At 41.4% G+C, this 16,783-nt stretch overlaps 1 protein-coding gene across 2 annotated transcripts in view; it reads left to right on the plus strand.

The window, feature by feature from the left end:
- Nucleotides 1–16,783, plus strand: part of vps50 (VPS50 EARP/GARPII complex subunit) — a 108,046-nt gene that overhangs the window by 43,899 nt on the left and 47,364 nt on the right. Inside the window, exons 13-14 of one of the 2 annotated variants that reach the window (XM_086171418.1) lie at nt 5,483–5,615; nt 14,779–14,871. In XM_086171418.1, the coding sequence (XP_086027544.1) occupies nt 5,483–5,615; nt 14,779–14,871 (226 nt within the window). The remainder of the gene's footprint in view (nt 1–5,482; nt 5,616–14,778; nt 14,872–16,783) is intronic. The other variant, XM_086171419.1, reaches the window with a different exon arrangement.

Here is a 16,783-nt window from a genome sequence, read left to right on the forward strand (position 1 = left end):
AAAAGTTTCCCCTTTTCTGTTTGTTTTCTCCCAACTGTGTCAAATAATGCTATTTGTTTTTGGCTTCTCAAATGGTTTTACCTGCTTTCTTTGCTCGCTTTTCACAACTGTGATGATAGTATCAAGTACCTTATCGGCCAAATGGATTCATTTCCCACGTCTTTTATGTGGTGTCATTAATTTGATAAACTCACATTTAGTGCGACTGCACCTGTGAAAGGTAAATCTGTTTCTTCAGCTCCTGGGCTAAATTCAAACTGGGACGGTTGTTCGAATGTACCGGTTTCGCCATCCATTACCCATTTTTTGTGTTTATTCGAGTATGACCGCAGAAAGCTACAATACCAAATGAAATTAATCTGCTTTACGATTCTTATCACTGCAGCGATATGGAAATTAGTCTAGCGTTTTTATACTACATTACCGATAAACAGCCTGAGGCCTTTTAATGCCAAACACATATGCAGGAATCCTAAGATTTGTCACTTTCCATTTTCTCGGTTCAGTCCTGGGCAGTTTCACAGAAAGTCAACTTCTTTAAAGACATTTGGATGCGTTATTTGTCTGGTGGTATGCTTTTGTCAAGATCGGAAACAAAAGACAGGACCCAAAGCATGTACCGATGGAAATCGCCATCCATCCATCCATCCATCCAACTATTGTCTAATGCTTATCCCGGGTTGGGTTGTAGGGGCAGCAGCTGAATAAGAATAATAAGAATAAGAATAAGAACAATTTTATTTATCCCGAAGGAAATTGTTGTGCCAGAGTTTCAAGTAAAACATAACAATAATAAATAATAGTAGGAAATTGTATAAACAGTAAAAAAAAAAAAGGGGGGGGGGAGAATAAGAAATACAAATAAAACTATAAAGTGTCAAAGTCAAGGCTATAGAGATGGAGAGGCATTTACAGGCCAGCCTGGAGACGTAGTCCCTCCGGGTCCTGGGTCGTCCCAGGGGCCTCCTTCTGGTTGGACATGCCCAGAACACCTCACTAGGGAGGGGTCCAGGAGGCATCCTTACCAGATGCCTGAGCCACCTTTGGGCAGCGTCTCTACTATGAGCCCCTCCCGGTTGGCCAAGCTCCTCACCCTATCTCTAAAGGGAGAGCCTGGACACCACGTGGAGAAAGCTCACTTCAGTTTTTGACCTTGTTCTTTCAGTCAAGACCCATAGCGCTTGACCATAGGTGAGAGTAGGAATGAAGATTGACTGGTAAATTGAGATCTTTGCCTTTTGGCTCAACTCATCCGCCGGTCGATCTCCTGTTCCATTCCTCCCTCACTGGTGAAGCAGACAAGATACCTGAACTTTTCCACTTGAGGTGGGACCTTGTCCCCAACCCAGAGTGAGCACTCCACCCGTTTCTGGCTGAGAACCATGGTCTCAGATTTGGAGGTGACGTTCCGCTTCACATTCGGCTGTGAACCGCTTCAGCGAGATCACGGGCCAATGAAGCCAACCGAGCCACATCATCCGGAAGAAGTGGAGCCCCAATCCTTATGCCGCCAAACTGGATCCTCTCAACGCCTTCGCTTTGCCTAGAAATTCTGTCCACAAAAGTTATGAACAGAATCAGTGACAAAGGACAGTCCCGGTGGAGTCCACCCCTCACTGGAAACGAGTCAACCGGCAATGCAGACCAACCTCTGGCATACAAGGATCATACAAGGACTGAACAGTCCGTATTACAGGATTGGTACCTCGTACTCCTGGAGCACCCCAACAGGATGCCCCTGGGACACAGTTAAATCCTTTTTCCAGGTCCACCAAACACATGTAGACTCCCATGTGCCATCAAGGACCCTGCCGAGGGTGTAGAGGAGGTCCACTGTTCCATGGCCAGGACAGAAACCACACTGCCTCTCCTGGATCCGGGGTCCAACGACTTGGGGGAACCTCTTGTCCAGCACCCCTAAGTACACTTTTCCATGGAGGCTGAAGAATGTGACCCCCCTGTATTTGGAGCACGTCCTCCATTTCCCCTTTTTAATAAAACATGTCTGCGAAAATTCTCTTGTCAGATAAGAGGTGAAAACATCTTGGAGACACTGTCCGCCAGTTGCGCAGAGAAAATCACAACCCAATTGGCTTTCGGCAATGTGGTGTTACAGTTGGTTAAATGATTAAAAAGTTTAAAGCAGTGTACTTTGACACTTTCTTTTTGAATAAAACTGTGTTCTCACTGCTCATGTAAATGGCTAAGTGTCCACTGCCAAGTGATGTTGCACACTGCTGCTTAGGTACAGAAATTGGATTTGTTGTGCGTCTTGCTTTAACTATTAGGTGGTTATGACAAAATCTTTCTCTCAGCAGCTGAAAAAAATGGACTGATTAACTGCAATGTCGCTCTCTGTTTCCTGGGTTTTGTGTTCGAAACTTGTTATTTTGGGAAGATTTTTTTTGCATTCAAAAGCCGCCATCTGATGAATTTACCATTTTGATGTAATTTTTCAGAGCCATGTGACAAGTGGGAATTTCAGCCTCTTGATAATTTTTACACGGTTGACGCATCAAGATAATGTTTTCTGTTGCGATAAACGGATCAGAAAGTGGTTAATTTACTGTGTACTTCGTAATAGACTGGTGTAATTCCGCCATCACTTTATCCTGGCCGTTTGGCCAGGATAATAAATTGTTTGTATGTATGTTTACACAGTTCAATGTTTTTTTTTTTGTTTTTTTTTATTTATTATAAATGTCTCAATATTACAACTTGACTTCATTTCAAATTGTCACATGTCATCACTAGAACGTAGGTAATCTACTAGATCATATTTCTAGGAAAAAAAAAGCTATCTGGAGATATTTAATCCTTTTTGGTTAAAAACTGCACAACAAAGTTTCATTTTCCACTTTCAGGTGGTGGTGAGGGGGGGGACAAATGAAATCCAATTTTTTTGATCGAAATCGTCCTTTTTTGTGTTAAAAAAATTACAATTATGAAATTAAATTCAATAACATACAATAAAATATGATAAGAATAAAATAAGATAACAATAATACATTTTGTGTGTATGAATGCATCTGTTTGTGTGTGTGTGTGTGTGTGTGTGTGTGTGTCTGTCTGTCTTTTTGTGTGTGTGTGTGTGTGTGTGTGCGCGCGCTGTGTCTGTCTTTGTGTGTGTAAAAATGTTTCCAGTAATTGAAGGATTTACCTCGCTTGCTTTGCCTCTTACACATTCACTCACACAAGTGCGCACCATAACACATACTCTCTCTCTCTCACACACACACACACACACACACACACACACACAAACCATGTGTAGACATACTTACATCATCTTCCTTTGCCCCAGTTGCTAGGCAACATGGTGCTGTCTTAATCGCCTTGTGTGAGACAACAGGCAATGCCAAAAATACGTCTTTAAAGTGTCAACATGGGTTCAGCAGTTTACATACTACCTGGCCTGGTGTTTGGAGAGTGTTATTCACTGTTATGATAGATCATCTTTCTTCTTCTCCTTTTGGTTTTTCCCCCTAAGGGGTCGCCACCGCGAATCAACTTTCTCCATCTAACCCTATTCTCTGCACCCTCCTCTCTCACACCAACAGGTAGTTAGTGTGTGAGAGAGGTGGATTGCCACTCTTTCATTTTTCACATTCATCAGCTCTTCAAAGTACTCTTTCCATCATCCCATCACTCTTCAAGCATCTGTCAATACATTTCTCTCCCTATTCTCAATCACACAGACCTGTTGTACATCCTGTCCATCTTTATCTCTCTGTTTCGCCTACTTGTATAGATCATTCTCTCCCTCCTTACTGTCCAACTGAGCATACAAGTCATCGTATGCACTTTGTTTTGCCTTTGCTACCTCTATCTTTACCTTACAGACAGGAGTTCTCCCTGAACTCCTGTCTGTTCTCTTCAGTCCTCTCAGTATCCCACTTCTTCTTTGCTAAACACTTTCTCTGTATATATTCCTGCACTTCCTCATTCCACCACCAAGTCTCCTTATCTACTTTCCTTCCAGATGACACACCAAGTACTTTCCTACCTGTCTCCCTGATAACACAAGCTGTTGTTGTCCAATCATCTGGAAGCTCACCCTGACCACCCAGAGCCTTTCTCAACTCCTCCCTGAAAACCATTCAACTCTCCTCCCTTTTCAGCTTCTACCACTTTGTCCTCTGCTCTGCCTTTGTTCTCTTGACCTTCCTTGTCACCAGAGTCATCCTACAAATCACCATCTTATGCTGTCTGGCTTCACTCTCACGTCTTCATCCCCTCTATTGCCTTCACCAAGATGCCCATTGAAGTCTGCACCAATTACCACTCTCTCATTTCTGGGAACATTCTGCATCACTTCATCTAACTCATTCCAGAACTCATTCCACCTGTGGGGCATAGCCACTAACAACATTGAGCATCACACCTTCAAATTCCAGTTTCAGACTCATAACTCTAGCTGACATTCTTTTCACCTCAAGAACATTCCTAACAAACTCCTCCCTCAAGATAACTCTTACCCCATTTCTCCTCTTGTCAGTACCATGATATTACAACTTAAAGCCTGCTATAAGCTTCTAGTCTTACTACCTTTCCACCTGGTCTCCTGGACACACAGTATATCCACTCTCTGCATCATGTCGACCAACTCTCTACCTTTTCCTGTCATAGTCCCAATATTCAAAGTCCCTACTCTCTGTCCCAGACTCTTGCCTTTCCTCTTCTCTCTCTGCTTCCAAACACACCTTCCTCCTCTCCATCTTTGACCTACAGTAGCCCAGTTTCCATCGGTTCCCTGTAGGTTTTTCGGTACCAATGGTGGTCGTTGTTAACCTGGGCCTCGACCGATCTGGTATGATCTGGTTATTATGATTGATTCGCATGTTTGGTTTTGGCAAAAGTTTTACGCCGGGTGCTCTTCCTGACGCAACCCTTTGCATTTGTCCGGGCTTTTTACCGGCTCAGGGAGACACTTGCCGATGGCCCTCCAAGGTTGGCTCACGGAGACACCGGCCCGTGCCGCCCTGAGGCCGCATTGTGATAAATTATCTTTAATATAGACTTTTTTTGTCATTTCTTTTTTCTTCCTTTTCTTTTTAAATACTTTAGAAATAGTTATATATTCAAAAAAAAAAAAAATGACAAAAACACTTTTTGAAAGTAGAGCTCGGTGTATAAGGTGTCCCCTTTATGGTGTCCTCGTTTTAATTAGTCGACAGATTAATTAGCTCCTATTAAAACATGAAAGAGTTGGTTATGATACGGAATATAGATATACTCCCAACAGTGTCCTTGAATGGTAGAGTTAAGCACAAATTAATTAGATGTGATATAGAAGATAACTATGGAGTTTGTTGGTCTTTTTTTATTTTTCCACTTTAGTTGAAAGTAAGTTCCCTTGCCATAATTATCCTCAGCTAAGGTACTTTCCAGGCTCAATAACTGTGTGAAACAAACACACAAGGAAAATAATTCACAGACGTGAACACACTGACTTTGTTTTTCATTACCTCTCTGTCTGCAGCATATCACACAGGACAGCTACATTCCCTGCTTGACAGACCTTTGTAAGGCATTATGGGAGGTGATGGTGAGCTACTATCGCACCATGCAGTGGCACGAAGAACACGACAAACAAGACACCACATCCACTCCAGGTAAAAGACCGGATTCAACCCAATGCAGTATTTCTTACGGTGCGCCTATTTTTTTTCCTTCATGGTGTGTATTTTATGGTATCAGTGAAATCGCTTGTTATAGTAGACAAACTAAAGAAAAATGCACATCTGGCTGAAATATATAGCTAAAAGCCTGATGTTACAACCCATTTCCATCTGTAAATCCACTCATAACGATTTATGTCAAAGTGTTAAAGTATGCCAAATGTAATCTTTTTAAAAACATATTTGGTTGGTAACAGACACTCATCTGACGATTGATATGTATATTGCAATTTTAAAAGACAATCTTGAAAATAAACTGCCAATTTAGACCTAAGCGTATTAGTGAATAAGCGTATTTGAGTGGCGATGATAGCCTTAGCCATCGGGTTACCTCAGCAAACAATATCTTTGTTGCAACAGAAAGGACACACTCCTCATTTTCCTCTGAAGGCCCCTCATCTATTATCTCACCATTTGATTAACTGTCGCCTCTGTCCTCGCTTTGCGTCCCTGTCTTGCGTCCTCCCAGAGAGCTTTAACCTTATTCTCTCTCTCTCTCTCTATTAATGTTCGTATGTTTCAATAGCATTGTGACTCGGAGGGTATTTTGAGGAGACACTGACCTACCGCCTGCTAGAACACCTTCTGTTTTAGAAAAAATGTAAAAGATATTTTACTAAGAAAGTTTAATTTAGCGTCTCATCTCATGAAAGGAAAGGCTGATTCACATATTAGCACTTGACAGGGTCATGTACCGACTTAGCATAATTGATTTGGTGCAAGTAGCACTCAGTGCGCATGTTTGATAAGCCCCGATGGCCGTCCAGATCACAGTGTATGCCACGTGTATAACGGTGAATAACCTTGGCCATTGAACCAATGAATGACAACAGCACAAAGCCATTTAATCTCTCATTCACACCTACACGCAAATAAAACTCTACAATAGACCCATTGCATGTTTGACTTTTGGACTGTTGGGGAAAACCCATTGGAAGCCCACACATTGGAAGCTATCTTTTTGACATGAAGCAGGAGTGCTAACCACTGCACCACTACCTGCGCCTGTACCACTACATGTATATCTGTTTTTTTTTTTTTTTGTTTTTTTTGTTTTTTTTTTTTTGCTGCAATGCATTCAACTTTTCAGTCCCGTGATTTTGTTGCCAGTTATTCCTAAGATGATTTTTTTCCATTAAAAAAAAAACAATATCACATTGTCATTGTGCACAATGTTTCACGGTCCCCTTTGTCCTGAGTGAATAAGGTAGACGTTGCCAAGTCCTCCTGTTTACAGAAATAGCTGCCTCCTGCTTTCAAACACCCGCAATTTAGGCATTGAGAAAATTCTGTGTGAGAAATGAGTTTTCGAAGCCATGGGTAGATTTTTTTGCCTGTTATCATTTTAACTTATTACCAATTTTGGCATCCCTTTCTCCTCTACGCTGTACATGACCTTATGAGATAAAAATTCACTGAATTATATTTATTCCTTTTGCACAGCCTGGTTTTTAAATGGCTGTCGTCTTTTGGCTGCTTGTATCGGAATTTCTCTTAACTCGGTGTTATTAAACTTGCCCTCATACTGATATTCGACCAGTTTCTTTAGAAAATCTGCACAAACAACTTTTTATGTCAAGTTGCAAAAGCTTATTTCCCTGCTGTGTGTCCTGTGAGTCACCAAAGGCTGTGTTACCTAGAAACAAAGGTCAAATTATGGTGACCATAAACACAACACAATGACTCTGTAAGTTTATCGTCACCTTTATATCAATTTACAAGGGCTATTAGTTCATCAGATCTGTTTACAAATGAGTAATAGTTGATGCTTTCAACAGCAACAAATCAATATGGTGAGTCAGCACCAACAAAAAGGATACACGCTGGGTTTACATCTAAAGCTTAAGACTGAAGAGTTTGAGAACACTCGTGTATCAACTCACACCAGCTCACGTCTTAGTTTTTCGAGTCTTATGTCTGAGTGTAGTCTTGCTATGCCAAGACTGGGCTGAGACCAAACAATGCGGATCTCACATCTTAAAGACTTTGCAAAGATTTTGAAAAGACTTCTGGAAAACTACAACTAGATTTTTTCAGCAATTTATTGCCCACATCCATCCATCCATCCATCCATCCATCCATCCATCCATCCATCCATCCATCCTTCTTCTACTGCAAATCCGGGGTTGGGTCGTGGGGGCAGCAGCTGAAGCAGGGCGGCCCGAACTTCCCTCTCCCCAGTCACTTTGGCCAGCTCTTCTGAGGGGATCCCGAGGCGTTCCCAGGCCAGCTTAGAGACATAGTCCCTCCAGCATGTCCTGGGTCTTCCCTGGGGCCTCCTCCTGGTTGGACATACCTGGAACGCCTCACCAGTGGGGTCCGGCGTCCAGGAGACATCAGAATCAAAATAAACTTTATTTATTCCCAAGGGACAATTTGGGGGCACCGGGGGTAGCAGCATCAAATTATGAACATCAAAATCAAGTTTTATTTTGGAGCAGACCAAGTTGGTACGCTCCAGGTGATTCCTGACGTATTCGTTTTATGATCTCCTAATTGTTAGAGGAGAAGTTCGGGAGGTTTTCGAGGACAGTGCCCTGGTATCTGTACTCCTTCACCATTTCTTCTGACTCCCCCTGTATGGTGATTGGCTCGGCCTGCTGGAGAATGTGATGACCATGTCCTTAGTCTTGCTCACATTCAGCTTCAGGCAGGAGGCTTTGCACAAGATTGGGAAGTCCATGAGGGACTGGACAATAGGGACAAGAGATCAGTGCTGTTGGGTGGACCCGCAGTTGTTTGTGTAGAACCGGAAGCCCGAGCCATTTCATCTAACTCTTCTCCACGTGGAGGAGCAGTGACTCTACTACAGGGCTCTGTGACTCTGCTACAACTCTTAAGATTTCCTCACAAAAGTCCAGTTTGAAGTCAGTGAAAATCATGAGGTGTTATCCAATCATTACTTGGTGTAGAGCAGGGGTCCCCAAACTTTTTTCCTGCAAGGGCCAAATAACTTTTCGCAGAGGTGTCTAAACGTAAACATTTATTGTTTTCCAGACACACATAACCAAAGATTAACCCTTACCTGGATCTTGACAGGAAAAAAAAAAAATGTTTAAAATAAATAATAACATTATTAATGAAATAAATAACACTATTTATGAAATAAATAATAACCAAATAACCATTTTCAAGTTTTTCACAGAAAAAAAAAACAAGGAACATTAACTTTATTTTAGATGCAACTGTTTGCATCTCATATCAAATTCAGTGAGAAAACCAGAAAGCAAGCTGGCGATGAAACTGAACTAATGCCAAAACCTACCAACACAACGCATTTCACTATCAGTAAAGCTGTTGAACGGATTTTATCCCAGTAGATTTCATTATGATTATATTTGTTTGTACTCAGAATGGCTCGTTCACATCAGAAAAGTAAGTTTACCGATATACCTTCATCCTGATTAGACCAGCCCGATTAGACCGCGAGACGTGCCCAACATACTACGAGCTCCGTCACTTGCGATGCTAACAAGCTTTGACCAGTCCAGGTTCAACTCTTCCATGGTTTGGCATATTTTGCCAAAAATATTCTCCCCCTGTCGTAGTCCCTTTGAGACTTTGGAGGGCTGCCAGATCCTCGCACATTTCAAAGATTGTGCTAACTCCATGAATAAAGATTAGTAGCTGCGCTGCACATCTGTGCTACCATCCAGTGCTAATGAAAAGAAGGGAAATTCTTTCGTCTTCTGCTGCAGCTTGGCGTATACATTACCCCAAATTTCTTCAATCCATCACGACATCACGACATTTAAGACGTCTTTCTCCTCACACCTCCTCCGTCACAGCATTCAAACATTTCTTGACAAAGTCTCCATCAGTGAAAGGTTTACCGCTGCTTGCTATCAGTTGAGCAGCCCGAAAGCTTGCTGGAACAGAGGACTGGTTCAGCTTAGCTTGGTGTACAAATGTACTCTGCTGAGCTAACAGTCCACTTTTTTAGTTTTGAGTTTGTCTGCTCACATTTGGCCTTGCAAGCTATCATACTTGTCTTTGTGACGGGATTCATAGTGTCGGCGCAGATTGTATTCTTTGAATACAGCCACCGTATCCTGACAGATGAGACAAATAGCACAGACTGCAGAAGGGCGGAACAGAATGTTACTTTCTACGCATGTACAAATCACGATTATGTTGCCAGAATGAAAAAAAAAAACATAATACATCTCTGATATTGTTCAGGGGCCGGGGAAAATGTGGAGGCGGGCCTTATCTGGCCCCTGGGCCGCAGTTTAGGGACCACTGGTGTAGAGGATTGACTACTTCGTGTGTCGGGGTTAAATGATGTTTTGGGGGAGGAGTTGCGCAGGAGGAATCATCTCTGGGACTGAACATTCCCGGTTCAATACTTGGTTCCTCCTAGTGTGTCAAAGTGTTATTGAGCAAGACATTGAACCCCTGGTGCTAGTGGACAGCATGCCTTCTGCATGATGGGTTAATTGCAGAGAACGAATTTCCCCATGGGGAATAAATTAATTAACAATGGATAAATTATTATTGTATAAATTATTATTATTATTATGTTTGAAGGAATTCTTTGTTACAAAGTGTTTTTTTTTTGTTTTTTTTTTGCAATTTTATTACTTATTTAATTGAAATTCAATGAATTTCTTTCATTTTCTTTCATTACACAGGGATCCCAAGCATGCGATGGCAGACTTCATGTTTTGAACCTGGTTATCAAGTATAAAAAACGATAACAAAACTCACATATAATGCTATTTTGTAGCAGTTTGCTGCAGATTAATCTATTTATTAAATGTGATAAGACTTTGGGGTACAGGTCAGCTTCAAATTGCTACTTGCAATAGTGAAAACAACATTGTACCAGTGTGTGCTGCTGTATAATGCTTCCAGAAAAGTCAGAAATAAGAATGGGAAACTGACTCTTAAACTAACAAGAATATTTGCTAAACATCTGTTATTCCTTGTCAATTTCTACATTTCCTTGAGCGCATAAGTCCATGTTTATCCTCTTGCCCACCTTTTCCAGATTGTCAGACACCCAGAGCCAAGAGATGATGCATTTGACACTTCCAATTTCCCAACTGTAGCCGTAAATGAATGGAGCGCAAACAAAACATTGTCTTTGTGGTTCCAAAAGGATAGTGAGCTGTCAGGGCATTGACTGCTCCTCACCTCTTACCTGGATAAATATAAATGTCTTCCACTCATTGGAGAAAACTATTTCCTCTCTGGTGGTATTCATAATTTTGTTCTCCAGTGACTTGTTTCTGTTTCATTCATCTCTTTCACATGCCCGGCATTCTTTCTCAAAATTGATTCATTGTTTTTGTCCCTCACATATTTTCTTTGTTACTGCTGTTCTTGTGCTTATTAAAATAAATGTCCCATGATAAAAATGTATCTTAAGACATTGGTTCTGCTGTCTTGGAGAGTGACGCAATTATTTGCAACGGATATGCCATTGTAATTCCCTTTAAGACCATGTCGTGTTAGCCCAACGGAAAACCTTGAAACCCTTCAATCTGGCCATCGGTTCAATATTCTGTTCATTTTGCATCCGTGTCATTGTTTAAGATGAAGAAAGTTTGGACTACGTGTTTGATTAGGTAAGATGAAGGCATTGTGATAACTGCAGCTCAAAAAGTCTCAGTGAAGATTTGTGTTTTAAGACAGGAACAGTTATTCATGGAAAAGAAATGGCCAAAAGCATCTCTGAATATCAAATCTACTCCTGAAATCATTCGATCCATTTATTTTTGCAGGAAAAAGTAATTTAACTACCATTATGAATGTAATTTCACTTCACAGGTCAAATTTTCTTGCCACTTGGTTTACAGATTTTTTTTAAGTTAGATTTTTATTGGTAAAAGTAAACCAGCAGTAATTTTCTTTTAAGGGTTATTATGTATGTATTTATGTCTTGGAGATGATTTGTTTTTTCCAAATGTTTTCAACTAAATACTTGGATGGTTTTGTAATTGACAATGTCATTTACAAGCTTCACTTGTCTGTTCATAAAATGCATGGAAAGTCATTGCTCTTCGCATTATTTGGCAACAGCTAAAACACCATATGAATTTATTTCCCCTCCTTAAAAGTGTCAAAAGCGCACTTCATTTGCTCCAGTTGTTCCTCCTCCCAGGGGGGAGTGCTTGTAACTCAGGTTACCGTGTTCCCAGTGTGCTCCTTCAGGAGCACATTCGACCAACCCACCCCCCACTTGAGGTCAGTAGTTCACCTACCCTGCAGGGAGCTCAAAGTTTGCCAAAACATCTCAAAGCTTCTCCAAACACCAGAGTTTATCATATCTGCAATCATAAATACTAATGTCCTTTGAGTATTTTGGGACTCCTTTGCACCCTCAGTCTGAAAGGGCCTCCTCTTCTGCCTAATGGTATCCGTCTTCTGCATGACAGATCGACAAATTGCTTTAAAGAATTGCACTAAAAGCTCTCTGACATAATCCCAGGGAATCAGCGTCCACAAGGAAAAGTTTTTTTGAAAACGGACAAGATGGAGTCCATTTACCCCATAGTCTGCATGACAGATGGAACAAGGTCCTACAAAGGTCCAAACTTGAAGTTTCTTGGCAGGGTTAGCTGCCAGAAATGTATCTGCACTGTCTGTCTTTGTCTGATCTGACCAGCTGACATCCCAATTACCCAGTTCCGTTCCCTTTTCCTCTTTTTATCAGAGTGTAGGCTAAATAGGTGACAAAGAATTTCGGCCAAATCTGTTCTTTTACGCATACGTATACACACATAGTTGTTCATATGTTCATATATGCTTACATAAATTTAGGGTAGTGGAAACTAGACTGAGAGCAGAAGTCAGCATTTGTGAACAGTAGTATGGCTTCATGCCTAGAAAGAGTACTACAGGTGCAGCATTTGCTTTCAGAATGCTAATAGAGAACTACAAGGAAGGCCAGAGGGAGCTGCATTGTGTTTTTGTAGACCTAGAAAAAGCATATGAGAGGGTGTCAAGAGAGGAGCTCTGGTATTGTATGAGGAAGTCTGGAGTGGCAGGGAAGTATGTTAAACTGGTGCAGGACATGTATGCTAGCTGTGAGACAGTGGTACGGTGTGTTGTAGGGGTAACAGAGAAGTTCAAGGTGAAGGTGGGACTCTTATCAGGGATCAGCTCTGAGCCCCTTCTTGCTCGAAATGGTGATGGACAGGCTGACAGATGAGGTTAGACAGGTATCTCCATGGACCATGATGTTTGCAGATGACACTGTGATTTGTAGTGAGAGCGGAAAACAAGTAGAGGAAAATCTAGAGAGGATGAGGTATATATGTGCGAATGGGAGGAACTATGGTGGAATGGTGAGGCTACAGGGAGGAGAAATCAAGAAGTTGGAAGATTTCAGGTACTTGGGGTCAACAGTCTAGAGCAACAGAGTGTGAAAAAGTAGGTGAAGACACAGGTTCAAGCAGGTTGGAATGGGTGAAGAAAAGTGTCTGGGGTGCAATGTGATAGAAGACTATCGGCCAGAATGAAAAGAAAGGTGTACAAGACAGTGGTGAGACTGGCGATGCTGTGCGGACTAGTTACAGTGACCAAAAGACAAGAGGCAGAGCTAGAGGTTGCAGAGATGAAGATGTTGCGGTTCTCTTTGGGAGTGACCAGGATGGATAGGATCAGGAATGAGTCTATCAGAGGAACAGCACATGTTAGATGTTTTGGAGAGAAGGTCAGAGAAGCCAGACAGAGATGGTTCGGTCATGTACAGAGGAGGGATAGAGAATATATTGGTAGATGGATGCTGGAAATGGAGTTGCCAGGCAGGAGGTCTCAAGGAAGACCAAGGAGAAGATTTATGGACGTAGTGAGAGAAGATATGGAGGTGATTGGTGTGAGAGAGGAGGATACAGAGAATAGGATTAGATGGAGAAAGTTGATTCGCTGTGGTGACACCTGAAGGGAAAAGCCGAAAGAAGAAGAAGAAAAAGAAGAGTCTGAGTTGAAAGGGAGTTGTTGGCAAATTGCAGGAGTTCTATGATCTCAATGTCTTGCCTGTGTGTGCTGAGTATGATGGAGCCCAAGTTTGACAGGTAGGTTTGTGTGGCTCTTCAACTAATGCAAGGGCCTATTGTGACAACAAAAGACTCGAGCTTTTCCACAGATTTTAGGAATATACAAGTTGCTGAAATGTGTTCTCTCTCCAAAATATCATGGCCTATTTATCTATTTCAAAGATATAGGATAAGAAGCTTAGGCATTATGGACTTGATTGTGACTTAAGTTTGTTGACAACTGTCCACACCACTTCTCTCAATCTGATGGTGTGTGCACGTGCGCGCACGTGCGTGTGTGGGTGTGTCAGATGGGTCTGCCATAAATGACAAACAAATCCTCAGTGTATTGAATTATTAATAATGTCTCTCCCATGTCATTTCTAGTGTTGGAGGTTTTCTTGGCTGATTTTTTTTTGATAATTCTCCTTCTTGAGTCCTTGTTTCCTCTATTAGTTTTGTAACATATGAGTATTCTGTGCATTTTTATCTAAAAATGTTGTCATTGAATAATTAAGTACATTAAAGCAAGGAAACAAAGGAAGAAAGAAAATACTTGACAAAAAAATAAGAAAGAGTCAGTCAAGTTTTTAATTATTGTATTTTCACTTTGTGTACAACAAATATGAAGCTTTCCAGTGTCCAGGAAAATGTCTTTTTTTCCTTTCTGTTGTTCCCTTCCACAACAAATGCAACAACTGCTTCCATCTGACCCTCTCCTCTACATCCTCTCACACCGACCAACATCATGTCCTTATTCTTGTCGAAATCTTCTCGTCGTGGCAACTGGACTTGAAGTTCTTCACTTGAAGATGTTCCACTGAATCTGCAGTCCGCTTACAACTTAATAACAAGGGCCACTCCTTTTGAAGATATCTTTTTCTGCACTGGCCAGGGATTTCAGGAGGAGGGCAACCTTCGTCCCAACTCCCAACACCTCTGAAACCCCCCTTCACCACTCTAGCCTACCACTTAAGTGTATGTTCATGTTATATTTATAGACATAGTGGTGAATGTATAGATGTACAGATGTACAGTTGTATGCTCATTGTGTCAATGTACAGATATTTATTGATATTAATAGATGTGCGGCCATTTGTGTACATGTACAGATACCAATACCAAGATGGATTTGCACACATGGACCAGGCCCATCTGCACCCTCCAAACAACCAGGAAAGATTCACCACAAGAACCAGCCCCTGGTAACTTCCACATGTGCCTCAGTTCATGTGATCCAACAGGTTTCACTCCTTTGTCTGGCTTTACCTTCTTTTCACTTTCCAGTCCAGGTAGTCCCGCAAAAGTTGCTCCTTTGTCCCCAACAAATAGCACCCCCATTAGCATAACAACCTCCTCAGACGTAGTTTCTGCTGATCGACTCTGTCATTTATATAGCAAGCCACCATAACCTAGACCTGCCCAAGACCCTGGCCATTATATTTGGAAACTCCCCACAGGTCACAAAAACTGAAGAAGCCTCTTGGATCGTAAGCGAAACCCTCGGATAAGAGATGAAACATCTTCAAGTGAATTGCTTCAAGTCCAATTGCCATGACGAGAAGATTTCGACAAGAATTATCCATGACCTGTATGACCGAGACCCTCCACCGACATCATGTCCTCATTCACTCCATCTGTAACACCTCTTTGGTCTTCCTCTCGGACTCCTTCCTAGCAGTTCCAACCTCAGCATCCTTCTACCCAGATCTAACCAGCCCTTCATTGTACATGTCCAAACCATCTCAGTCTGACTTTATCTCCAAAACATCTAAAACATCTAACATGTGCTATCCCTCTAATGGACTCCTCCCTGATCCACTCCCAAAGAGAACCTCAACATTTTCATCTACGTTACCTCCAGTTCTTCCGTCTCTTCCTCAGTACTGCTGTCTAAACCATACAACATGGCCGGTCTCATTTCTGTCTTGAACTCTTTTTCTTTCATGCTTGATGATACTGTTGTTGACACTTTTTTTGTATCCATTCCAACCTGCTGACATACTGTACATTTCTAGCTACGGCTAACCTTCATTCATCTCCTTTCGGAGGCATGCGTCCATCTCTCTAGATCAGGGGCCCCCAAACTTTTTCCTGCGAGGGCCAAATATCTTTTCCCTTCTCTGACGAGGGGTCGGGCTAGTTTGTAACAAAAAGTGTGATGATCGCAGAGGTGTCTAAACGTAAACATTTATTGTTTTCCAGAAAGCGGCACTCATAACCAAAAATTAACCCTTTCCTGGATCTTGACAGGAAAAAAAAAATGTTTAAAATAAATAATAACATTATTAATGAAATAAATAACACTATTTATGAAATAAATAATAACCAAATAACCATTTTCAAGTTTTTCACAGAAAAAAAAAAACAAGGAACATTAACTTTATTTTAGATGCAAATGTTTGCATCTCATATCAAATTCAGTGAGAAAACCAGAAAGCAAGCTGGCGATGAAACTGAACTAATGCCAAAACCTACCAACACAACACATTTCACTATCAGTAAAGCTGTTGAACGGATTTTATCCCAGTAGATTTCATTATGATTATATTTGTTTGTACTCAGAATGGCTCGTTCACATCAGAAAAGTAAGCTTAACGATATATCTTCATCCTGATTAGACCTGATTAAAGCTCGCTCCAACAGAAGACTGGTTCAGCTGAGCTTGGTGTACGAATGTACTCTGCTGAGCTAACAGTCCACTTTTTAGCCTTGAGAGTTTGCTCACATTTGGTCTTGCAAGCTATCATACTTGTCTTTGTGACGGGATTCATAGTGTCGGTGCAGATTGTATTCGTTGAATACAGCCACCGTCTCTTTGACAGATGAGACAAACAAACAGCCTTTTCTTTGAATTGAACAAAGAAATAATCGTTTGTCCACTGCAGGTTAAATACCCTGCATTCTGAATCTATTTTTCTCTCACTTCATTTTTTCGCCGTTATTCTGTGTTATTTGACAGGGGTGTGTCCTCGATTTTTCTGCTTTTTTTGAGGGAGGGGTTTCAGATAAGGCACAGACTGCAGAAGGGAGGAATAGAACGTTACCTTCTATGCATGTACAAGTCACGATTACGTGGCCAGAATGGAAAAAAAAAATCCTAATGCATCTCTGGTA

This window comes from Fistularia commersonii, chromosome 24 (genome assembly GCF_037954325.1).
Source record: "Fistularia commersonii isolate RoL2024-O1a breed Wild chromosome 24, RoL_Fcom_v1.0, whole genome shotgun sequence".
Classification (NCBI taxonomy): domain Eukaryota; kingdom Metazoa; phylum Chordata; class Actinopteri; order Syngnathiformes; family Fistulariidae; genus Fistularia; species Fistularia commersonii.